The sequence below is a fragment of the Macaca thibetana genome, chromosome 3 (genome assembly GCF_024542745.1).
Source record: "Macaca thibetana thibetana isolate TM-01 chromosome 3, ASM2454274v1, whole genome shotgun sequence".
In the NCBI taxonomy this organism is placed as follows: Eukaryota; Metazoa; Chordata; class Mammalia; order Primates; family Cercopithecidae; genus Macaca; species Macaca thibetana.
In genome coordinates, this window is record NC_065580.1 from 86,720,001 (window position 1) to 86,747,575 (window position 27,575).

A 27,575-nucleotide genomic window follows, 5' to 3' on the forward strand; every position below is an offset into this window, starting at 1 on the left:
CTTAAAATCTCTTCTTACACTAAAGTCTGCAATTCATATGGAAGGAAAATAATCTCTGAATCAAGGTCTAAAGAGCAGGAAGCCTTGAAAAATTTAAAAATGATTTTAAAATAAGTACATAAATCTAAACACAGCACTGTCCAGAAAATTACAAATAAGTAACATCTAAATATAAAAGATATTTAAAATAACAAAATCAAAATACTGGATAAGAACAGTAGCATAAAAGTTAGGAGGTAAATGATCAAACGTGAAATGCTCTAAGACTGATAAAAGTGTTGGGAGAGTAAAATACTGACTTCAGATTTTCAAATAAATATGCAAAGAAAAATTTTAAGAGACTGCTCAATGCATAAAAATAGGATGTGAAACTTCTAACAAGTAGAGAGAAATTAGAGTAAAAACAGTGGGGATCTCAGGTGGCTAAAGCCAATGGAGACTCTCAATACTTTCTCCAAAAATAGTACTGAACAAGATCAAAGTAGACACACACACACACACACACACACACACACACACACACACACACACACACCCCTTTGATATCATTTAAGACAAAAAAAAAAAAAAAATCCAAACTTCAAAGTAACTGCAAGTTAAAGAAAATAAGAAAAAACCAGCAAATGTCAATGAGCAATTTCTCCTTCTCCTGTTCTGCCATAAATGTTTGTGTGGCAACTAAGGGCAAGCTAAAAAAATATGAAAAGAAAGAAGGGAGCTACTGATGAGTATAAAGTTTATTTAAAACCACCACCAAAAACAGTAATCCTGACTTAAATGTGAAAATACTAAAATGTGTGAAGGTATAACCAGCAAGACTTTAAAGAAGGGACTTATGCTTGATTTGGCAGACTTCTCCTGGAGAAAACACACACACACACACACAACAAGAACAAGGGAGAAGAAATCTTTGGCAATAGAGTAATGAAGAGGAAAAGGAAAAAAATTAGGGTCCTGAAATACAAAAGACAACCAAACAACTGGAGGACACATAACTCCTTTCTCCACCATTAAATAAGACTAATTAACTAAAGAAGCCAGATTCTGCTACAGTGACAGAAGAGGGCAGCATTGAATTAGGTATCTTGTAAACCCTAGTCAAATCCACAAGAAATTAATCAGAGAGAACTTAATAAATGTATAGTTATTACATAAAATAAAATTCAATTATCTCAATTAATGACTCGCCTGCTCTTCAAAAAACAGTGAGGCAAAAGACTAAGGTAACACTCCAAACTGAATAGCCTTTGACTATCTGACTTTCAAAACTATGTTAATGTTTAGTACACTGCAAAAAAATAATTAGAATCAAGCAGGATGGAGTGGGAATACTCCAAAATCGATTAACAATATGAAATGAACCAAAATATACTATAAATAAAGAACCAAACTGAAGAAGGTGGCCCTAACTAAATTTGGAAATTAGTATTTTGATTCAATATTCTAAGACAAAGAGCCATATATAAAACTATCATGGTAATTAGTACTATTGTTTTCTAAGAGATATGGGTTAGCAATTCTGAAAGTATACTATGTGTATGCTGTGTTGAGTAAGATACTGTTGGAGAGAGGGATTACATATCAGAAAAAGGAGAGCTAGAAAATTCTATGATGTTGGACTGAAAAATAGAGATATCAACAAATGGTTTCTTTTAGCTAGATTATAAATTACATATAAATACACTCAGTTACAAATGTAGAAACAGTTATAGATGAGTGTTTCTACGTATAAAAACAGATATATTCCTAGTCCTGTTCGCTTTGAAAGGGCTTACAAATTGTGAGATGCAAGTTGCAATGAGCACCCTTAGTGCTCAGGATCTTGGTTTCTAAATACCAATCTTTAAAAAAAAAAAAATTAGGTTTCTTGCAGAAATTGCTCATTTCAAACCTGGATGAAGAATAAAATGAGTCTGAAATATCTTTTGGTGCCAGAATATAGGGACATCCTCAAAACCTGATGAGAACAGTGTTAAAGACAACATAAGGCAACACGAAGGAGCTCCCAATCACATGTGGGAAAACTGGAGCAACAAAATCCTAAGACTATGAAACAGAATCCATAAAATAAGACTAAGACTAATGAGTTCATTCAGACAGAATAGATAGATAGAAAGGGGAAAAGAGCAGAAAGAGATAGATGGCACCAAAGGGAAAGATATTCTTTATTGGAAAATTCCAATTAATACATATTTGGAAAGAATGATGGGAACAAAAAACCACTATGTGACAAGCAATACTATATAAAGGCTTCCAACAAGAATCATCGACGCATGCTAAAATTATCATGCAATGGTATGATTAAAAATTGGGATATTTACATGCTTTACAAATATTTTACCATAATTATTAATTATAAAGGTAGTAATATATTTTCAGTGGCGAAACCCAGCAGATGCCACTTTAACCAAGTGATCTAGGTTAATATCAGCAGTAGTGAGACAGACATCATATGATTCCTGATATGACACACTGAGAAGGATATAACACTAATTCAGTGGCATTCTTGCCTAAATACATTTATTCATGAGAAAACAGCAGAGAAATCTAAATAAGAGACATTATACAAAACAAGTCAGTATTTGCCAAAAGTACAAAGTCATGAAAGACAAAGAAAGAATGAGTGGCCAGGTGCAGTGGCTCACATCTGTAATCCCAGCAATTTAGGAGGCCTAGGCAGGTGGATCACCAGAGGTTAGGAGTTTAAGACCAGCCTGACCAACATGGCAAAACCCCATCTCTACTAAAAGTACAAACACCAGGCCTGGTGGCACTTGTCTATAATCCCAGCTACTCAAGAAGCTGAGGCAGAAGAATTGCTTGAACCCAGGAGGTGGAGGTTGCAGTGAGCCAAGATTGCACCACTGCACTCCAGCCTGGGCAACAGAGTGAGACTCTGTCAAAAAAGAAAAAAAAAAAAAAAAAAAAAAAAAAAAAAAAAAAAAAAAAAAAGAAAGAAAAGGAAAGGGAAAGGGAAAAGGAAAAGGAAAGGGAAAGGTCACTATTGCCCATATAGGTCAGTTCCAGAGTCCTCAGTCTTGCTCCTCCAAATATGCAACATTTCCCTTGTGTTATTGTAACTTACTTCCCCACCTTTGAGTCCTGGAGTGACTGTCTCCTAAATGTGCCAAGACATGAGTAAGCTTTAGAACATAACAGGTCAGTGTCAAGGTGGTAAGAAGCTTCTGTGTTCTAATGTAATTACATATTCCAAAATCATGCCATTAAGATCATCCAACTAACTCCCTTTCCTCAATAAATCTTCATCAGGTTTTTGAATTGGCTCTTAGAATGTATCCATTCATTAAGTACTTACAAGGTCTCGGCTCCATCCCAACCACTGTTCTATATCAACTCCTCATGAACTGGTCGCCAAATCCAGCCAATTTTGGGCGCACCAGCCAAGAAGTTTCACTTCTGTCCCTCTGAAGCCCAGACTGTGGAAGGTCTTACCAACATGGGGCCGCCTTGTGTAGCCTTTTCTCATAGAGTAGAAAGCCAGCCAACCAAGAACACATCTCACTCGGCCTATGGGACATACTGTGCCTGTACTGCTCCTACATGTGACTGCTGGCATTGGGTTAGACTGATCTGAATCCTAGACAAGGAGCCAGAAAACATGCATCCAAGCCCTGCTACTTACAAACTGTGTTCTTGAATAGTCACCTAGCATCTCTTCTTTGACTTCTTGTCTTTAAAAGAAAGTACAGAGGCACAAATACCAATCCCAGTGTGTGGCCTGCTTCCTGAGAGTCAGCACAAGTGAGATAATGTGTGAATCAATAAAATGCTGGACAAAGGAAAGAACTAGGGCTGCCTGGGATTCATTTTCATTGATAGTTAAGATGAATTCATGACTGTTAACTGTGATGTCTGCAGTGTCTGAGGATCACTGGAAACAAGGTTCCCCAAGGCACTGCTTTCTACCATGTCAGCTCTGAAGAAGTTGGCTAAGGAAAACTAAACTTGAAGTATAAATCCTAGCATCATGGAGCTCAAATGGATAAGCTTTTGTTTTTAAGACATTGATTATTTCTGACCTAAAGACCTCCTTGGTTTAGAGATACGAAGCCTGGGCAGTAGTTGTGTCCTCAGTGGCCCTTGCTCAGCTGAGGATGGAGGGAACCTTTGAAAACAGATCAGAGATAGGAGAAGGTACAAGGAGGGCCATGGGCTCACCTGGGCCTGTGCCCTCATCCTCAGACAACCTCTGCCCCATTCACTCACTTGTTTTGCCTGGTCTCCGAAGGAGTCTTTCTTGATGCCCCAGCCCCACAGCTAGCTCCATGCCCATTCCTGTCCCCAACTTCCAGTCTTGATTAAAACCCACATTTTCCAACCCTGGACTGTCCTAGATTCATCACTTAAGTGCTTGATAAGACTCAAAACAATTTCTAATTACAGGGAAGGCTACTATGTGCACAGATGGTAAGACAAGGACTGTGCCATCTACATCATGTGGCTCCTTTGCCCAGCTCTGAGCAGGCACACAGTAGGATCATAGAAAGTGGGTGCTGAATTGAATTATACATATCATTGGTAGACTATGTTCATTTTCAGTGTTTCCATTAAATCTAAAAATCTGAAAAAATATTTAAAAAAAGAGAAAAACATCAAAATCCTTAAAGAGCTAAGAAATAAAAAACAAAGAAAGCAAAAAATAAGGTGAGATATACAAGTCCAAATAATTTTCCAATTTCAATAAATGTAAATAGACAAAACTTGAGGTGAAAACACAGAGATTGTCAAGATGGATTAAAAACTAAATGTAACCATATGACCTTTATAACAGTCATACCTAAAACACAGGGACCCAAAAGTCTGAACGTAATTTAAAAAGATATGCCAGACCAGGTATGCACCAAAAGAAACTTTGGTTCACTATATTCACCATAAAATATAGACTTTAAAACAAAAAGCAGTATTATAGAGTGTCACTACAAAAGTTATAAAAAGTTTAATTCACCAGAGGCTGGTTTTGGATGTTAGGAGCAATGAAGTATGCTTTGGATGAATCTGAAATGCCAGGAAGACATCTAAGAGAAAGTATCAAGTAGACAGTTGTATATGTTGAGTCTGGAATACGGAAAGGAGTCATTTGCAAATCAAGGGTGTTTAAATCCTTAGAGGTGTGCAAGAATTCCTAGGGATCACACAGGAGTGTCTCAAGAATCTTTAGTATTTAGGAATCTAGTGGAAGTCAAGCTGGCAAAGAGTCCAACAAGGAGCAGACACGTTTTACAGAAAGAAGCCAGGACACTGTTGTGTAATGCAACCTGAGATTAAAAAGTCATAAAGAAGAAAATGATACCTTGTTAACCATTAGTATTTACAGAGTATTACTAACAAAGCCTTTCTCCTTGATCAAACTATAATCAGGCTCCTTTAAGCCCTTTAGGTTTTGACCTTGGTCAGGTCTGTATCATCCAGTTTTATCAGGAATCTTGCTAAATTAATTTAGCAAAAATTCTCCACCCTCAATATCTTATCTACCTTAATAGCTGATCAAATTTCTCATCCCCCACCATCCTTCAGGTGCTATCTCATCACCCTGGTCTGCCTTCAATAAGAATCCCATCAAGTGAGTTTAACCAGAATCACCCCTTACCCCTAATGTTTCTCTTAGTGATTATAAAACATTAAATCCAATCATTGTACTATATAGATGTCCGCACTTAAAGAGGGGCATACAAATTTATGGTATCTTTTAGAATCAAATTTATGAGGATTCTGTAATGTCTCAAAGAATGGTAGAAAAGGCTATAACATCATTGTTCTCCAAATCTGTATTTCCACCCACTGGCTCCTCATCTTGTTCCTTGGCTATAAATCCCGACTTTTCCTTGCTGTATTCAAAGTTGAGGCCAATCTCTCTCCCCTACCGCAAAACCTCATTGAAGTCATCCCTTGAATAAAGTCTTCTTTACTATCTTTAACAAGTATTAAAAGAACATTCAACATTATAGAAAAAAAGAATTGGTTATAAAGAGACAGACAATTGTTCTTAATAGATTATGAAGCAAAGCAACACGACTAATAATTCTGCAAAGATAAGGATTTTGAAAATACATTATTTAAAGTGTATCATAGAACCTGGGAATGTAAAGAGATAATGATAGGGTTGAAAGTGGTAGTGAATTTCTCATTTTACATAACGACAAGCTAATATATATTAAATTATCACTGATCTTAATAAGAAAAAAATATACATAGAGAAAGAAAACAATCAGCAATAGTATAAAACAAGCTTATGTCTTACAAAATGACTAGGGATAGAAGGTAATAAAACTTGAATAACTTGTCCAAACTCACATAGGTAGTGACCGAAAAACCCAGATTTCAAACCAGAATTGAAATCTAGAGAGTCCAACCACTTCATAGCTACATTAGAAATATTATCTGAGAAAACATGCTTTTAAATGACTATTTGAAATTTAGATTCATTTGTTATTTTATGTAATTTTATATCAAATTTCAAAATAGAATCCCTGTCTTGAGATTTTAAATGATTTGGCAGCAGAAAATTGGCTGTGTGGTCTAATACACATTCATACCTCCATAGTATGTATAACTTGCCTCCAGGAATACCCCCTCCACCTCCCAAAAAAGAAAAAAAAATTACCTAGTTATTTTATGTTTACAATGTGAATACAGACTAATGAGAGAATCAAAACTCTTGGGTCAATAATAATAAAAACCTTAACTTGAAAATTGGGATACTAATGATTCCCAAATTTGCAATATCCAGACAAAATGCAGAAATAAGCATTTTTTTCAGTGAATACTGATGGAGGAAAAAAAAAGACTTCTGTAAAACAGATGTAATGGACATAAAGCAAATATTTATTGAGTCAAAATGTCATTTTCTCTTATAGTTTATATTGTCACACATATGCATTACAAAGGTAGGCAGGAAGCCTTGTCAACCTCAGGAACTGTTGTGCCATAAAATGATAAGCCATAGGGAAAAACAAATACCAGAATCAGGTTGCTAAAGCAAAGGCAAAAATAAAAATTTAAACCAAAACATACATTGATTTGACTGTCATGGTTGGTCGGGTTTGGCATGATCCCTGGCAGGATCTGTTTTATATTGAGAAATGATGAACATTTGCTTTCTCTGCCGACATGTTTTCAGTGAGGTGTAGGACATAGGAAACGCTAAGGAACATTTAATTATTGCTCCAGCATTATAATAAACTGAAAGAGATCTGGGGAAAATACAAAAAAGCAGCACATTACAAATCTCCTGTGGCACCCTGGAAACCCTACAAAGGAAATGTTAACATGTTTTCCATTCACTCAGCCTAGGGCATAATTCTCCCGTTTCCTGGATATACTAATTTCATAAAGAATAATTTAACTGTTATATAGAACACACACAATCAAAAGGAAAAGAAGGGCTAGGGCTACAAAATCTTTCTTCCTTTTAATTGTTTATTCATTCTGATTGGGATTGGAAGGCCTTTAAAAGACAAATGTCTGGCAGCTATAAATAATTAAAATACTGGGAAAGAGCAATAATAATTACAAAAAAGAAAGAGTCCATCTTGATTATACACATTTCCAATGAAAAGAATGAGAGACACCACTGAATACTAAACTTAGAAAATAAAAAACAATTGATAATCTTTATAGGAGCATGTTGTAAGACAATTAAAAGTCAACATGTTCAATAAGAAGTTCTTATAATTACACACATCATTCTTATAAAAACATACTCCTCTTACAGAATAAAATATTTATTTCCATAACATGAAAAATGAAAGGAAAACTTGAACTGAGAATCCCATCCCACTCAGATTTGTTTTGTTTTACTGTCTTACTTGGAAATAAGTCATCATGGCAGGCATAAAAACGAAGCAAAAACATAAATTCATCTAGATTATCTATGAAAACTGTAGCTTACACTGACATTCTTGACGCTATCGTACTCCTTTTTAAAACAATGGTAAGAGTTTAGGAAGAAAGGGTGGAAGAGTTTTGTCTAATTGGTATGGGAGAAACTGGTGGGCCTGCTCTTCATGTTTTCAATAATCAATGCAGGAAGAATATACTGATTTACAATATTTTCAATATGAGGTGACAACTTCTTTGTACACCCCTTTATAGCATATTAACCTTTCTGCCATTCATGAGTTATATAGCATATAGAAGGAATCAAGTAGGTGTTTTCAGAAGGAGGCAAAACAGATTTGTTTCAAAAATAACAAATTTTATTGGTTTTAGCAAGGCACATATTTAGGTATGAGGTTATGGGGCACATAAGGCGATGCAAAGATATTTTAATATCTTATAGTTTGGTTATTTATGCTTATTAATCAAAAAAGTTACGATAAATTATAAATATAACTGATATATGCTATAGTTTAATATGCTTGAAATTTAAACACCCTAAGACATGACTTTAAGCTTGTAAGTGCTTATTTTTCTTCCCTTCAAAACAAAATGATTAATTTTCATTTTCTTAGGTCTAATGTGTTGCTAATTTCTAGGGTGCATAAAACAGTAGGAAATCCATTTAAATTGGAGAAGAAGAATATCAAATATAGATAAGCCATAAGAAACTCAAATTTAAAATAAGTCCAAAGGCAAACTATGTCAGACTCATGAGAATTTGTACGTCAGGAAACAAAATGCAAAAACTCCAGTGACTTAAGCTCTGTCCAGCAATACTCATTTTCACATTAATCACAAGAAGCCAAGGATAGTTTCAAAAAAAGAGTTTTATAGCTCTTAGCTGGGACAACCTAACATGTTAGGCCACCCAGTAAATATCATGTAATGGTGATGATAAACTCAAATATATGGATTGTATGCCAAATTGTATGGTGCCTAAGAGGCATGGGAAGAAGTCACTGCAGCACATTAAACTCTGGAAATCCACGAGTCGAGGATTTAAAGGAGATTCTAATTTGTGATTGTTTAACTGTTTTACTTACAATTTTTCACATTTTAGAAAAACACCTAAACAAACAAAAATATGGAAAGGTCTTCTCCAACACCAGTCATTTTACAAAATAAAACTTTATTTAAAAACGTGAATTAAATTTAACTTAAATAACAAACATTCACCCTATTTCTTAATTTCTACTCATTGCTTTACAAAACCCACGTAGACATCCATACCGACATTTAAAATAAAATGCCTTAGGTTGATTTCATATCTTGGCTATTGTGAATAGATCTTCAATAAACATGGAAGTGCAGATATCCCTATCACATACTCCTTTCCCTTCCTTTGGATAAATAACCAGTAGTTGGATTGCTGGATCATACAGGATCAATTTTTTTTTTTTTTTTTTTAGGAACCTCCATACTGTTTTCCATAATGGCTCTACTAATTTACATTCCCCCAAATGGTGTGTAAGAGTTCCATTTTCTCTGCATCCTTGTTATTGCCTTTTTGATAAATAGCCTTTCTAACTGGGATGAAATATCTCATTGTGGTTTAGATTTGCTAATGATTAATAATGTTGCACATTTTTTCCATGGAATTTTTTGGCCATTTGTATTATTTTGAGAAATGACTTTCAGATTAAACTGTACTATATATATATGCAATGGAATACTATTTAGCCATAAAAAAGAATGAAATTCTGTCACTTGTGATAACATGGATGATCCTGGAAAATACTAAGTAGAGTAAGTCACGCAAAAATAAATTTGAAGATAATGTAAGAAAACTATTGTATATTTTCAAATAGCTATAAAAGAGAATTTTGAATATTCCAACACACAAAAAAATGATACATGTTTGAAATGCTGGATATGCTAATTACCTTGATTTAATTATAACACATTGTATACATGTATCAAAATGTCACATTGTACCCATAAATATGTACAATCAAATGTCAATTAAAATAATTTAAAAATAAAAAAATATATAAAATCCCCTATTTTCATTAAAGAGTGGAAAGAGGAAGATAAAAAGAAAGAATAGCTTTTTTGAAACCAAATCATGCTACTTTAAAACTGTGAATTGGCCGGGTGTGGTGGCTCATGCCTGTAATCCCAGCACTTTGGGAGGCCAAGGTGGGCAGATCACCTGAGGTCAGGAGTTGGAGACCAGCTTGGTCAACATAGTGAAATCCCATCTCTACTAAAAAATACAAAAATTAGCCAGCCATGGTGGTGGGTACCTGTAATCCCAGCTACCTGGGAGGCTGAGGCAGAAGAATTGCTGAAACTCGGGAGGCAGAGGCTGCAGTGAGCCAAGATCGCCCCACTGCACTCCAGCCCGGGTGACAGAGGGAGACTGTCAAAAAAAAAAAAAAAAAGAAAAAAACAACTGCAAAAAAACGCAAAGCAGAGTTTTTGTTCCTTTAAATATAATAACTTCTCAATTTCTCGCCTGCCCCCTAATTATAAACAGTACCAAGCATAGTCTGTCGCTTACTATGGGGCCATTTATATAATGTACAATTTATCTAAAAATAGCTTCTCTAATACAACCCAATAGAATAGTTCAGAAGCTGATTAAAAATTAATTCAATGAGTCAACTAGAGAGTAAACACCATAAATTTGAAGATAATGTAAGAAAGCTAATAGCCAAGACATGGTATACTCTCAATTGACTAGATCATAAGTAAAGTTACAGTAATGGACCCCCTTTGTAAATAAGCAAGTGTTACAAATCCTAAGCATATCTTTGAAAAAGAAATCATTATTTTTTAATCGTATGAAACAGGTTGTCTAATGGGTGATGAGTTCAAAATTTATCAGAAGGCCAATGTTTTATCATTGTAAGAATTTATTTCAAAAAATTTTCAAGAAGCTTGATCAAGATGGTAGCCTCAGGACACATGCCTTTGTCATTTTAAATCCCTACAAATATATATTGGTGGTAGCGGTGTTAGACGCACAATAGAGGCATGCCCCCACACACATACACACACACACACAAATACATACATAATAATACTAGAAAAGAAAGGTGAATTCTATGATGTGACGAGGAATTGGAGGATTTCTGAGAAATAGAAAAAAATAAAATTAGACTGGAAACAAAAATCACAGACAAAAACATGCACAAGGTAGGGCTCTATAAAAGCCAACACTGGATTTATTTAAGCTTCGGGGATGGGGGCAGGAATCAAGAAGCAGAAAAAGATCCTGTGCCAGTCTTTGAAGTAAGCACCCCTAAAGCTATATTCTTAGCAGTCAATAGGCTCTTCCCCCATTCCCCACATGAATTAAAGAACTGGCAATAAGTATGTTTATCTACTGTCTAATAAGATCATGTGGGCACTTCATCCAGAGAAATAACAGTGTCTTAGGTTTCCGGGAAATCCTAGAAGGAAAAGGGATTCCTCTATAAAGGAAACAAACTATCAGGATGCAAGGCCCAAATGTCTCACATGTTGTTTGTTCTCTCACCCCAGAACCAATGAGTTCTACTTTGGCTAATTTCAAAGATTAACAATACTCAAATGTGTATAAAGGCCAATACCATGAAAGGAAGTCAGTGAATTTAACAAAATATTCAAAGAAACTGTTGGTAGTTCAAAAAAATAAAGAATGTTCCTAATATAAGGTCCATATCCAAATGAGAATTAAAAATCTTCCATGTCTAAAATATCTAGAATTGCATTTGGAGATACTGAAAAACAAAAATATAATCACTGAAAAACTCAATAGAACACTACATAGCAGAATGAGTACAGGTGAAGATAAAATTAGCGAGCTGGACAACTGACTCTAGGAGTTCTTCCAGAATACAGAGAAAAAGAAAGACAGAAATACAGATGACAGACACAAGAGTTCAAAAAATGACTGATAACTTACATGATGTGCTTATGAATGAAAGGAATATTAGAGTTTTGTCATAGAAAAATAAGAAATAAAAGGCAAAGAAAATTGAACTAATGATTGATTCCCAAATTTGTACAAAGAAAAAATAGTATGCTACAAGACTCAGAAGTAAATGCGATTTATACAATGAAAATAATGTGAACAGTGAATACTGTGCTAACTAAAAGTTGTAATAATATGCAGACAATGTTCTCTCACTGCATTACATTGTGAGAAAGAAGTATGTATACTAGGGTTTCAAGTTTGGTTCACATATAAAAATCAATCAATGTGATTTAATACATTATGAAATTAAAAACCAAACAATATAAACTTTGGATGCCAAAAAGCATTTTGCATTATTCAACAACCATCTCTATGAAAACAAACAAAAACTAAATAAAGGATAAAGAGGGATGATTTTTACTTCATGATTAAATGCATAATATGTAAATTATTTCAGTCTTACAGTTCTGTTACAAACAGGAAATGTTGGTATATATTGCTTCAAGTATTGTAGCTAAATCATAAGAGTAAAAGCATATGAGCAAAAGATTAAAAATTTCAGCAATCCATCCAATTTTAATTAGTATTATCACACCCACTATTTTCAGGGGGAAATGACATTGATTTCTCTTGCCACATCATACATCATGCTCTCCCTTTCTCTCATCTAACCTAATTAGTTCATTTTCAGTCCTATGATTTTAACATTTCCTCTGTCACAAGACCCTCATGTATGTTGCCTCCCCTCTAGAATGCTCTCTTCTACCTTCAGATCTCTGCTTGGATGCAAAAGTTGCTATTCATTCTATTCCTCTGCCTCAACAAAGTCTTTGAGCTCCTGCCTAGGTCAAATCCATCTGTCTTAGGCTCTCATTATCTCTCTCATTTTTAGCACATCTCTGTCCCAATTTTCTTTTGTGTTTGAATGGAAAATTTGCTATTCATTCCATTCCTCCTCCTCAAGAAAGTCTTTGATCTCTTGCGTTGGTCAAATCCATCCCTCTCAGGCTCTCATTGTCTCTCTCCTTTTTAGCACATCTTTGTCCCAATTTTGTGTGTTAGTTATTCTCTTCTTGCCTGAAGCTTAATGCCACAATACCAGATATCATGTTACATCATCTGTTTTTGTTCAGAATTCCATCCTGAATATGTGCCACGTTACCGAAACCTGAGGAGCTGCTCAGTACATATTTTATCGTCAAGGGGAGGGGAGCTAAGCAAGCTTTGTACAGATTCTGAATAAGTAAAAGTATAAGGAATAGAACTTTGGTTTCTGGAACTATTTGTTGCTGAGTTTCTGCAGCTGTTTCAGGATGCAACTTTTTGTCTTTTCCCATAATATTTACAATTCATCTCCCTTCCTCTCACCTGTTCCTTTCCTCATTGGTATCCAATAACAATGACCAGAAAAGACATTTCTATTTGTGGGTTCCAACCCTTCTGATATATAACCATTCCAACTCACAGGACCCATTCTTTCCTGGTTGGTGCCCTAGCTTCACAAGACTGAGGAAGCACACAAATAAATAACTATTGAATTTTTAAAAACTTGTTCCCATTCTACCTGAGATCATCAAAGATTCCATCCATAGCATGCCTATCATACCCCTCAAGAAAACCCATTGTTCTGACCAAACTCTTGATAGGAGTTATCTGTAAATAATAACACTATGATGTTAAAAATAGTACACATTTTTTGTTGTTGTTGTTAATGGGAAATGATGACGTTCTGCTTTTTAAAGCAAGATTTCTTTTTTTTTTTTTTGAGACCGAGTCTCGCTCTGTCACCCAGGCTGGAGGGCAATGGTGCGATCTCAGCTCACTGCAACCTCCACCTCCTGGATTCAAGCTATTCTCCTGTCTCAGCCACCTGAGTAGCTGGGATTACAGGCACCCGCCACCATGCCCAGCTAACTTTTTGTATTTTTAGTAGAGATGGGGTTTCACAGTGGTCTCGATCTCCTGACCTCGTGATCCGCCCGCCTCAGCCTCCCAAACTGCTGGGACATAATTTGTTTCTTTAATGGTACAATATTGGATATTTTCCAGGCAGGAGGAAGTAAGCAAAAGTGAAAACAAAGGGTATCTCTAAATAAAGTTTCCAGAAAATCTTTAGTTATATCACAGAAGCCACATCAAGCTACAAGGCTGGCTGGGAAATGCTATCCCAAATAAAAATTGAGTTTCTATAGTGAAGAAAAAAAGAACCCAGCAGACTGTGTCTTGAGTTTTATTTAATTCTTAAAACAGAATTAAACAATAAAAGGAAAAGTTCCATTTCTCTGTTCTATACTATCCATTCCTGAACTAAGGAATGGATTTCCAAAGGGTAAGAGCTAACTTTGTAACACTGACCTCACCCCCACCTTCTGCCAAATTGCAGTAATTGGAAGTCTTCTTGGAATGTTTTCTTTTCCTTTTGTATACTAAGTAGTACATTTATTTATGGGAAGTAATGAGTAATTAGTGTCTATATCCTATTTTTAAAATTAGGTCCAGATGAATATCACCTGGAAGGTATTCCCAGAAGTTTGGGCTTTAAAGATGACAAAGTTTCCTTCCATAGACTGAATATTTGTGTCCCCCACAATTCCTATGTTGAAGCTTCATGCTCAATGAGATGATTTTTGGAGGTAGGGTCTTTGGGAGGTGATTAGGTCATAAGGACAGAGACATCATTACTGGGACTTGTACCCTTGTACAAGTGACCCCAACAAGTTCCCACGCCCTTCCATCATGTGAGGACACAGTGAGAAGATGACCATGTATGAACCAGGAGGCAGGCACTCACGAGACACAGGATCTGCCAGGACCACCTTTACCTTGAACTTGCCAGCCTCTACAACTGTGAAAAACAAATTTATGTTGTGTCTAAAACCACCAAGTCTATTGTATTGTTACAGCAGCCTAAACACACTAAAAGAAAATTGGCACCACAAAGTGGGGCTGCTGTAACAAAACCGAAAAAAGTGGAAGATACTTTGGAACTGGATACTGGATAGAGACTGAGTTTTGAGGTGTATACAAGAAAGAACATACATTGCCATGAACAGACCATTAGAGGCAATTTTAGAAGGAAAAGAGGAAAGCTATAGAGAAAGCTTTAATTTTTTTACAGAATAAGTGTTCTTGAATACAGTGTTGATAATAACAAGGAAGGGAAAAGTCATTCTAATGAAGTCTGAGATAGAAATTAGAAACATGTTATTGGAAACTGGAGGAAAGGTGATTCTTGTTATAAAGTGGTTGCCCCAGGTACAGCTCCAGTGGGCTGAAATGTGACCTGGGATATGGTGGAAGCCCACTTTGGAGTACAAAGTCAGCACATTTTGGCAGCCATGTGCAGAGTGCCCGGGTGTCAAGGCTTTCTCTACGTAGATTTTTCTTTTTTGAGACAGGGTCTCACTTTATGCCCTAGGTTGCAGTGCAGTGGTACAATCTTGGCTCACTGCAGCCTTAACCTCCGGGGTTCAAGTGATTCCCCTGCCTCAGTCCCTCAGGTAAATGGAACTACAGGCTGCACCACCATGCCCAGCACATTTTTGTAGTTTTTGTAGACGGAGTCTCACCATGTTACCCAGGCTGGTCTCAAGCTCCCAAGGTCCCGAGCTCAAGTGATCCGCCCAGTTTGGCCTCCCAAAAGCGCAGGTGTGAGCGAGCCACTGCACCCAGCCACCACTTAAGTTTCAAAGGACATCAGGCAGAGCTTCAGGCTTGGAATCCCACCCGTGGAGAGTTACAGTATAGGACCCAAGCCAGTAGGGCAAACCCTAGGCAGTGAACCACTATAGGGGAAGGGGTACTGCAAATAGCTTCCATGAGGGCAATGCCTAGCGGAGCTGCAGTGGGTGGGAATACCTACAGCCTTGGGGAACCACCTCCTGCCTGGCAAAGCTGTAGGGGTAAGACTGCCAGCTCCACTGGCCTAGAGAAAAGAGTATGGAACCAAAGAGCGATCTTGAGCCTTATGATCTAATGGCATTTGCCTTAGGTTTTGGACTTACTTAGGACTGGTTACTCCTTTCTTCTTTTCTATTATTCTCTTTCAGAGTGGCGATGTCCACCGTATGTCTGTAACATCACTGTATTTTGGAAACATATAACATGTTTGTTTCACAGGTTCCCAGCTAGAGAACAATTTGCCTCAGGAGACCTTGACTACGGTGATGAAGACAGGATCTAAACAAATGAGTCTTACACATATAATGAAGAAAGTATATATAGAATTCTCATTGAAAGAGAATAGAAAGGATTCAGAATGACTCAGGACTTTGTAAAGGGAAAACAGTACTCAAAAATGTAAAGTTAGAGAAGTATATGTTTTAATGAGGTGAGAAAGAGGTAGAAAGTGAAAAAGAGATTAAATTATTTCTTCATATGAAACTAAAGTCTATAATAGGTTTTATAATACCGTTGACTCTTGAACCACATAAGCTTGAACTGCATGGGTTTACTTATATGCAAATTTTTTAAAAGGAAATTTACTGAAAAATTCTTTGGAGATTTGCAATAATTTGTAAAAATTGGAAAACACTGTAGCCTAGAAATACCAAAAAAATAAAAAGTTAGGTATGTCATGAATGCACAAAATATATGTAGATGCTAGTCTGTTTTATCATTTACTACAACAAAATACGCCCAAATCTATTGTAAAAAGTTAATATTTGGCTGGGCATGGTGGTTCAGGCCTGAAGTCCCAGCACTCTGAGTGGCTGATGTGGGAGGACTGCCTGAGCTTAGGAGTTTGAGACCAGTCTGGGAAACATAGCAAGACCATGTGTCTGCAAAAAATTCAAAAGTTAGTCAAGCATAGTGGCTGGTGTCTGTAGTTCCAGCTACTTGGGATACTGAGGCGGGGGGATCACTTGAGCCTGGAAGGTCAAAGCACTTGAGGTCAGGAGTTCAAGACTAGCCTGGTCAACATGGTGAAATCTCATCTGTACTAAAAATAAAAAAAGTTAGTTGGGTATGATAGTGCATTACTATAGTCCCAGCTACTTGGGAGACTGAGGCATGAGAATTGCTTGATCCCAGGAGGTGGAGGTTGCAGAGAGTTAAGATCACACCACCGCACTCCAGCCTAGGTGACAAAGTGTCTGTCTCAAAAAAAAAAAAAAAAAAAAAAAGAAAGTTAAAATTTATCAAACTCAATGCATACAACCATTTACAGACAGTAAGACAGTACACAGCACCACTTGCAGTCAAGAGAAACAAATTTATAGTATTAAGCTACAACTGCATAAAATTAAGTGTAATACATACTATACTACTGTAATAATTTCACAGACACCTCCTGTTGCTATTTCAGTGGGCTTGAGTGTTGTAAGTATCTGCTAAAATGCTGTGTGATGTTAATCATCTCCACATGAGCAGTTCATCTCTCCAGTAAAATGTGTTATTATAGTAAAAAGTGATCTCCCATGGTTCTTAGGTATTTTTCATCACATTTAGTGTAATACTGTAAACCTTGCATAACACCAGGGGAGCTATACAAAATACCACTGATGATGCTGGAAGTGCTCTCAAAAAGTTAAGAAAAGTCATGGCATTACCAAACAAAATAGCTGAAATGCTTGATATGTATCATAGATTTAGGTCTGCAGCTGAGGATGCCTTCCATTTCAGAGGATTCATCTTGTAAAGTAAGAGATGAGGTAAACTTACCATATCAACAAATACGGTGTTGCACATGTCCTTATGATTTTCTTAACATCTTCTTAACATCCTCCTTATGATTTTCTTAACATATTTTCCCTAGCTTACTTTATTGTAAGAATACAGTATATAATACATACAGCATACAACAGGGGTCTGCAACCCCCAGGCCACAGACCACTACCAGTCCATAGCCTGTTAGAATCTAATGATAAATGTAATACACTTGAATCACCCTGAAACCATCCTCCCACCGACCCGTCTGTAGAAAAATGGTCTTCCATGAAACTGGTCCGTGGTGCCAAAAAGATTGGGGATTGCTGGCATACAAGATATGTATTAATCAATTATGTTATCGGTAAGGCATCTGGTCAACAGTAGGTTAGTAGTCAAGTTTTTGGGGAGTCAAAAGTTTTACATACATTTGACTGCATGAGGGTCAATGCTCCTAACCCAATGTTGTTCAAGGGTATAATAATCAATAATCAAGAACACTTTCTGAAGTTTCAACAGATAAGTAAAAACAAAAATAAGATTAAATAACAGAAATGACCTAAAAATATGGGCAACCCTGATATTTCTAAGACTTGCTTTTGTAAATTACAATTGAATCACAGCCAGATCATGTGCAAATTCCTTAATTGTCAAAATATTAGAAATGCTCTTGAAAAGTACACACAACTAAATCTAATCATAAAGCAAAGGTAATGTGAAAAGATTTAAGTGAATACTATGTAAAATTTTTCTGAAAAATACAGAAAAAATTTTATATTATGATCACTTACTCATATACCTGTTTTGTTGTCTGGATTTTTGTATTATGTTTTCTTTAAGTGGAACACACTATATTAAATTCATAAATAACTAACACTAGGAACCCTTGGCCAATATCTCAAAGCCATATTATTCCAGTATTCCTGGAGGAAGCAATGGGGATGGATGAATGATTTTCTAACTTTTGAAGATCATGTTTACATCAATTGTTACATGCTCTTTGAATTGCTCACAACAAAACAGAAAAACTTTGCAAAGGTTTTTAAAACAGGATTAATCTAAAATGCATAGCCAGAAGGTTTTAATAAATCTAAACAAGGACAGTGTCAAGCAAAGTGTTAACATATACCTTTGTGAAGACCTCTGCTTGACTGGTCCTTGAATGTTTTGTGGTTAGGTAAGATTTTATTATATAAACTCTATATTGAGCCTTTATGCCTTATAATTATGTTAAGTGGGTTTTTTTGTGAAAGTTTCTTCAAATTATTTGGAATTCTGCTTCCTCAGCTGGCAGCAATTAGACCCAAAGACCACCAGAAATAATTCCTCAATCCCTTTTGGGATCTATGAACTTGTTATGAACACTTAAAGAAGCATACAGAAACATTACATTCTGATTAAAAAAAACAACGCCAGAGGGAAGGTTATTCTTTTCCCTTAGAAAAGGAAAATTCTGCTCATAAATGATTCAAAAGCCAAAAATAAATAAATAAATAAATAATTCTACCAAGGTATGCAACTTTATCTGAAATCAGAGCCACCTTCCATAGAAACTTGTACTTTGAAAGTAACAACTCACACAAATTATTGACTACTTCTTGCCCAGTCAGTACATTCATCTAACAAAGCAATTTCCATATGAGCAACCACAAACATTTGGGGCTTCAGTTGTTAATCTCCCATGAAAAACTATTTCCATAACTATTTTTAACTTGTATGTGTTAGTGATTTTCTGTTTATCTCTGGAGCATGAAAATTCTTATGGTGCCCTTTATTATGTATTTATGTATCATTTTCCCTCATGTGGCCTCGGCAGACGGAAGATTCACATCTTCCTCCCAGGAACAAAAGTAGACAGGCACGCTGTTTTCTTTACAATTGGCATCTATTCTGTCTCCCAAATTCTCGCGTTATTGGGACTACTTCTTAACAGCTCTTCAATGTTCCCTTCTTAGATAAAAAGTACACTTATGTAATACTTGAAACCAACTAATGTGGAAGAGTAGATGAAATGCAAAATGAAGTTCATAATTCACTTTGACCATGTAAAATTAAGTATTACATCTTTTACTACAAATTAGAAATTGATATTTTAAAAGTATAAAAATCCATTTGAGGTATTTAAATGTAGATCTGAACTAAGATTTCTTGCATGCTTTTTATCAAGTTTGTAAATTAACTCATTCAATACACTTAATAACCATGAGATAAGAACATTATTTCAGTTTTGCAAATGAGGAAAATAAACTTCACAAAGATTAAGTATCTCATCCAAGTTTAAAAACAAATAATGGTCCTGGGTATTAAAATCAGTTCCATCTGAATTCAGAAAACTATTCTTTTTGTGACAATGTTGTATCCGTTTTGAAGTTCAAGAAGGACCCAATTACAAACTAGACTGACTTCAAATACGTAGATCCTGAAACAGAGTTACAATACAAATTATTGCCAACAGTTGCTAAATATCACACATTCTTAAGGAACTCATAATTACTGTTGGGCACAAACATCTTTATTTCCAGCTGTCTCCATTACGTTAAATATGTGGATATAAGACCTTCACTAAGATGATTTCCTGAGAGAAAGAAGGTGTCCATTGTTTATTGGAGTGAGAGTAGTAGGAAGTTTATACACATATACACACATACACAAACATTTTGTACACATAGATCTCTTAAAAATAGGATATATATCTTTTAAAATTTATGTCTAGATTATGATATCTAAGAGACTTCACGAATGGGATTAATATGCTGCTTAAAGAAGCTCCAGAAAGCTGTCTCGCTCATCTTCCATGTGAGGAAACACGCAGGAGGCACTCACTGTCTATGAACCACGCATCAGGTCCTCACCAAACACTGAATATGCCAGGGCTTGACCTTGAAATTCTCAGCTTCCGAAACTACAAGAAATAAATTTCTATTGTTTATAAGCTACCTAGTGTATAGCTTACAACAGCCCAAACAGACTAAGACACCTCAGGAAAGAAGTAGAACAAATGGATGAAGGAAAACATTTTATCTTTATTTGATATATTGCTGTATTTTAAAACTTGTTCTCTAAAAAAAGGGCTCACGTATTAACTTTTTAAAAAATGACAATAGCAACAAAGATAGTATTCAAAATTAAACATTCAAAGGAGGGCTGAATTTCAGAGACAGCTACACCAAATATCCTTTTATTAGCATATGATTAAGAATACTATATAATATTTAAACTGATTTTCAATTATCTGATTCCAACAAGACATTTAACTTTTCTTTCAATTAGACTGATCCTATACTTCAGTTTTTATTAGAATATCCAATATTTTGATGGTTTTATTTTTTTGTAAGCATTTCCTACAGAAAACTATCTTGGGAATAAACTTAATAAACAATTCTGGGCGATTCCTCAAGGATCCAGAACTAGAAGTACCATAAGACCCAGTCATCCCATTACTGGGTATATACCCAAAGGATTATAAATCATGCTGCTATAAAGACACATGCACATGTATGTTTATTGCGGCACTATTCACAGTAGCAAAGACTTGGAATCAACCCAAATGTCCATCAGTGACAGATTGGATTAAGAAAATGTGGCACATATACACCATGGAATACTATGCAGCCATAAAAAAGGATGAGTTTGTGTCCTTTGTAGGGACATGGATGCAGCTGGAAACCATCATTCTCAGCAAACTATCGCAAGAACAGAAAACCAAACACCGCATGTTCTCACTCATAGGTGGGAACTGAACAATGAGATCACTTGGACTCTGGAAGGGGAACATCACACACCGGGGCCTATCATGGGGAGGGGGGAGGGGGGAGGGATTGTTTTGGGAGTTATACCTGATGTAAATGACGAGTTGATGGGTGCAGCACACCAACATGGCACAAGTATACATATGTAACAAACCTGCACGTTATGCATATGTACCCTAGAACTTAAAGTATAATAAAAAATAAAATAAAAAAAATAAAATAAAATAAACAATTCTGCACCAGACTTAAAGATAACTATAACCTTTGCTTTTTTATTACCACAATGTATGCAGTACACAAACCATGATGAATTGTATAATAAATGCTTGTAATTAAAATTTTATACAAAATATGAGCCCTGAGTGTTCATTAAACTAGTAATGCTTCATTAAAACCTAAGAAAATATCCTATAGGAAAATATTTTACAGCATAAGCTTTATTCTTTTTTGAAGTGACAAGAAATAGACAACATAAATATTAAGACAACAATAAAACCAGCATGCTGTGAAAGTCAGCAAAGTTAAAAGATCATAAACTATGTCAACCATTTATATGTATATATATTTGACTTACTTCTCCATCCAAAACCTTTATAGCTAAAGATATTTATGTGAAAACAAGATAATCACTTCTAAAGAATGTATGCTGTTTAGTTACCACCTACAATAATAAACTTTCAGGTAGAACAATTGGTTTACAGCTGAAATATCTACAATACCTCAAGAAGAGAATTTGTCTGTGCAAGGATAGCACTGGTAAAGGTACTACATCTCACAGAAAAGGGGAAAAGCTAAAACTGTATACCAAGAATATTTTAGAATCATTTAAAAGCTTTTATGTGAACATGAGAGGATATCTAAATTATACTGCAAGTCTACATTTACCTATATTAACCTGTTTTAGCTACCATCAGTTTCATGTTTTAGCTACCATCAATTAGAAGTGAGCTTGTTGTAACTGCAATCCTACACAAGCTCCAAAGCATAAAAACAGGGGAAAAAATGTAATTTGATGGCTTTGATATACTTTTCTCATTATATAAATAAAAATGTTTACATCTGGCCGGGCACGGTGGTTCAGGCCTGTAATCCCAGCAGTTAGTGAGGTCAAAGCGGGTGGATCATGAAGTCAGGAGATCGAGATTATCCTGGCTAACACAGTGAAACCCCGTCTCTATTAAAAATACAAAGAATTAGCTGGGCATGGTGGCGGGCGCCTGTAGTCCCAGATACTCTGGAGGCTGAGGCAGGAGAATGGCATGAACCCAGGAGGCAGAGCTTGCAGTGAGCCAAGATCGCGCCACTGCACTCCAGCCCGGGCGACAGAGCGAGACTCCGTCTCAAAAAAAAAAAAAAAAAGTCTACATCTTACGAAATTAAAGAATAGTATAATTTTCTTTAAAATTATCTTATACTTTGACCAATGGTAGAGAGTAAGAATGAGTTAAAATATCTATTAAATATTGTAAAGGGCCCACTTACCCCACACACACATTGTTTTTTTGTTTTGTTTTGAGATATAGTTTCGCTCCTGTCACCTAGGCGAGAGTACAATGGCATGATCTCGTCTCACTGCAACCTCTGCCTCCCAGTTTCAAGTGATTCTCCTGCCTCAGCCTCCCGAGTAGCTGGGATTGCAGGTGCCCACCACCACATCCAGCTAATTTTTGTATTTTTAGTAGATACAGGTTTTCACTATGCTGGTCAGGCTGGTCTCTAACTCCTAAGTGATGCACCCGCCTTGGCCTCCCAAAGTGCTGGGATTACAGATGTGAGCCACCACGCCTGGCCAATTTACCCCCTTTATGAGCTCACTTCAAACGAGAAAGCCATTAAAACTAATAATTGAGGAAGAGGCAACGTGGAGTATTTGGAGGAATACAAGGGGGTGGAAAGAGTAGTCTAGTCAAAGATCTGAGACTTAAGAACATTGTGACCTTGGGTAAATCATTACGCTTTTTAATTTTTTTCCTTTTGCAAATCAGAGACAACAAAACTTGACCTGTACATCCCTGAACCTACCTGTTCATGCCAGAATTTGTCTAAGGTTTAAATGAAAAGTCTAAGAAAGTCCTAATCAAATATAACATGTTATGAAGTTAATTCTCATACACACTTTATGACTGATTCATTTGATATTACTGGGGGTAAAGGTAAATTTAAAACCTTATATAATGTGTTTTTCATATTTAAATAATATTAACACTAAAATATTAGGCTGGTACAAAAGTTACTGTAGTTTTTGCGATAAATTTTAATGTTAAAAACTGCAATTACTTTTGCACCAATATAATAATTTAAAATAGAAATGCTGTCTAGAAACGAGAAGCTTCTATCTTTCTCTTTCAACTTGATTATACTTGCCTTTGGATCCCTTTTGCCTGGAACATAGTAAACACAGGAAAAATCGATCAATAAAGGAAGAAAGGAAAAGAAATGTGTCCCTTGAATTACCCAGGCTCAACTCTGCCACATGATTTAAGAATTAACACAATTTAAATATTCCCAACATAGATACTTAGTATAACGTTCTATTTTGGTATTTAAAGATTAGCCACCCAGAATTTCATTACTTTTGCAGAGCAGATAATCTGCTACAAGATGCAGAAAAGTATCTTGTTTGACATACTCTGTCTGGTTAGCCATACTTCTCACAGACAAAATTAAATTTAAGATTACTAGTATCTTGACACCATTAAGATTTCTGTTAAAAAAAAAAGTCAAGTAAAATTATTATTTTTGATTAAATATACTCAAAGGAATACTACACAAGATAGAGTAAAAATGAAAAATACCATATTTATGTTATTATAAATACTTGTTTTTACTTTTTAATTAATCAATTATTCATTGAGAGACAGAGTCTCACTCTGTTGCCCAGGCTGGAGTACAGTGGTGTGATCTCAGTTCACTACAATGTCCGCCTCCCGGGCTCCTGAGTAGCTGGTACTACAGGCGTGTACCACCATGCCAGGCAATGCCAGGCTAATTTTTTTGTTTTGTTTTGTATTTTAGTAGAGATGGAATTTCACCATGTTGCCCAGGCTGGTCTCAAACTCCTAAGCTCAGGCAATCCACTGGCCTTGGCCTCCCAGAGTGCTAGGATTACAGGCATGACCCACCGCGTCCAGTCCTACACTACTGATTTTTAAGAAGTATGGCCGTATATGCTTTAGTCATACAAATTATTACACAGGACATAAGGATATAACACATGAAGTTGAATCAACAGAAGTCCCAGAGGCAATCTGTCAAGTACTTCTGCAGAGCAGTTTGCAAACTATGATCTTATATAATGCTTTTTATTTCAATCTTGTATAGGACGCCCTTTCTGACTCACAGGAGACTTTCATCAGGTTTGAAATTTTTGCAGACAGCAGTTTCAACGGGTATCAAAAATTCCCCAGCATCTCCTGTATATCTTTTCCAGTAGTCCAGAATGTTTATTTATAAATTTCTGCCATTTCTTACCGATAGAATACCTTTAACAGGTCATGAAATACTAAGAACTATTCATTCATTTATTGTTTATCAAACTGTTTTTTGAGCACCCAGTATGCCCCAAGCACTAAGGATAAGCATGGAACATTTCACATGAAAAAGGAACCAGTATACAACATTTGCTTGTGAATGCCTAAAACTGACTAATGGACCTGATATTAAGAACCTTGCCTAGAGTAAACATCCCCACTTGTCTAAGATCTCGTTTCCCGTGTCTTCTTTCTATGTCGATTGGCATCTTAGACCAGAGGTCAAGAAACTGTTGCCCTCCGACCAAGTTTTTATAATTCAAGTGCCATTGGGACACAGCTGTCCATTTATTTATGATTTGTCTATGGCTGCTTTTTCACTCCAATTGCATTTGAGTACTCCAAAACTCCTGTATCTTCCTAAACCCTTTATAAGAAAAAGAAAACACCAATTTATAAATAAATTATTTTGAAACCTAGGTTTTAATATATGCATTCTGAAATATTTAATCAACAGCATCTGATTTGTAAAAATTATCAAGAACCATTTTTTCCATCTATTCTTCTGTAATTTATGCAAATAAACTAAAAAATAGATCCTAATTAACAGCTATTCAGAAATTTTTATTTAGTGTTCAACAAAACTAAAAAATCTGAAATATTAAACACAACATAATTTAAGTGAGCTAATATGAATAATAAAACACTTCATTTTACAGGGCATATCAAAAAGGCATAATATTATTCTATTATTTGCTATAATTCTTAATCCTTCTCAAGCTAGTAAGCATCAGGGTGTTAGAAGGATTGTTTAATCACTACATTTGAAACTGCATAAGAAAAACTCAAGCCAAGCATCTGTATAAGTGATTTTATAAGCCTTGATTTTCCACTCAGTATAATATATGCATGTACTCATCTACCAATGTCAAACATTCAACTTGCACATTACTCTTTTTCTGGCTTGAAGAAAACAGAAATTTATTTTCAGAGGTTGGGTGTCAAGTGCTCGTGTGGGGCTCCTTGGGTCAGACTGTCCTCTATCCTGTCACCCTGCCATCCTACATCATTGTCCTCACACACACTGTCATAGATGGCCCACTCTCATGGTTGAATTTCAGCCTGTAAGAGAGAAAATAGGGGAAGGGGAAGGAGAATCACCTTTCTCTTTAAGAAAACCACCAAGAAATTATACACGTCATATGTACACGTGAACAGAATTTAAATTAAATGGCATAGCTAGCTCCACAAGTTCTGTTACTAAGAGACACAAACGAGAATGAATATTAAGGGGCATCTAGGAACTCTGCCACAGCCAAAAACTGGCTTCTACATTTGAACTAAGGCAAAAGAATTTTCTTCTTTTCTTTAGCTCCTATTTTAGGTTCAGGGGTACATGTGCAGGTTTGTTACATAGGTAAACTTGTGTCACAGAGGTTTGTTGTACATTATTTCATCACCTAGGTACTAAGCCTAGTACTCAATAGTTATTTTTTTCTTCTCCCCTCTCTCCTCCCACCTAACTTGTATATTAATTTAAATAATGGACAACACTTAATGTGAAACAGTTTCCTCTTTGAAGGATTCTTCTTTGAAGAATGAAATTCTACATTGTTGTATTAAAAAGATTGTGCAGGAAGAGAAAAACTCTATTTACAATTTGAGTTGCTTGGTAATTTGAATATACATGCTAGTAAAACTTTTAGATGTTGAGTTATTCTTGGTCAAATAGATCTTCCAAAGTAGTTCCCACTTATTTAAGTAAAATCTGTGATAAGAGTTTTCCTAGGTTTGTATTTACCCACTATCATTTTAAATTCACTTGGACACTTTCATAGCCTACTTAAAATGCAACATCTAAACTGTAGTATAGATCTGTAATAATTCTTCCCATGAGAATAATATATAATTCAAAATTCTATCCTGTGTTAAATTCTAATGAGGTATTAAGCAATTTTGCATTTTTAGAACATTAATGCATTATAAAATAACTAGCACAAAGAGTAATGAATCTCAATGCTAATTCACCTATAACTTACTTTTTTCATGTTCAAATAAAGTTTGTGATAACAATTCACCAAGATGATTTAAAGGTGAATAATAAATGCCTGAAATATATCAAGAACAAAATAATTATAGTAAAGACTTGTAACTAGGTAGGGTTGGCAGTTTTATACTGTATTCAAAGCTCACAGTTGACAATGTTGGAAAAAGAAAAATATCTTTCCTTGTATTTGGCTGAGTTATTGCAAACAAGGTACTGAGAACAGTTCCTGGCACAGAGTAGGCAGTACCCAAAGTCTGCATCACAATCATTACCACCATCACCATTATTATCACATCTTAGAAATAAAACAAAAACAGAAAACCTCATCTGCAGACAATTTTCCTCTCTAGGAGTGAAGCACTTGAGAGTACAAGAGATGAAACTGTATGTTTCTGGGTATTTACAAGGTGAACATTTCCACCATTCAGGAAAGGTTTATCACAAGACATTCAAGGAATAAAAAACTTCTTTGGCACAACAATGTCAATATTAAAGTCAGTGGAAATACAGGGCAAAGAAAGGGAAGCAGTGAAATCTATGAGGTAAGAAATGTATTTAAGCCAGGGGTAAGGAGGATAATAAGTATCCATAGAGACCAGTTTATGATCACCTGAAATGAGGTATCAACAAGGTCACTGCATGTACAACTGCTACTCATTCCTCAAAGGAATCCTAAAATGCTGGACACCCAATTCTGACTGAAGAAATATTAATAAAGTCTATTGCTCTCTGACAGGGGAATGATGGAGCTATTAGTTTCTGTAGTTATGTATAAAGCACTAGCGTACCAAGCATCACTCTCTCTTAATGGTAGCACAACACATTAGCAATGGAAAGAGCAATGGAATAAGAAGATA

At 35.7% G+C, this 27,575-nt stretch overlaps 1 protein-coding gene across 3 annotated transcripts in view; it reads right to left on the minus strand.

Annotated features, from left to right (window-relative positions):
- CRPPA (CDP-L-ribitol pyrophosphorylase A) overlaps positions 1–27,575 on the minus strand; it is a 328,621-nt gene that overhangs the window by 26,055 nt on the left and 274,991 nt on the right. The window contains exons 10-11 of one of the 3 annotated variants that reach the window (XM_050785381.1): positions 26,711–26,779; positions 24,216–25,793 (exon numbers count right to left, since the gene is read on the minus strand). The exons of 1 other annotated variant lie outside the window; for it this stretch is intronic. In XM_050785381.1, the coding sequence (XP_050641338.1) occupies positions 26,759–26,779 (21 nt within the window). In that variant the 3' untranslated portion in view covers positions 24,216–25,793; positions 26,711–26,758. Of the gene's footprint in view, positions 1–24,215; positions 25,794–26,710; positions 26,780–27,575 lie in introns of those variants that run through there. One more of the 3 variants, XM_050785382.1, reaches the window with a different exon arrangement.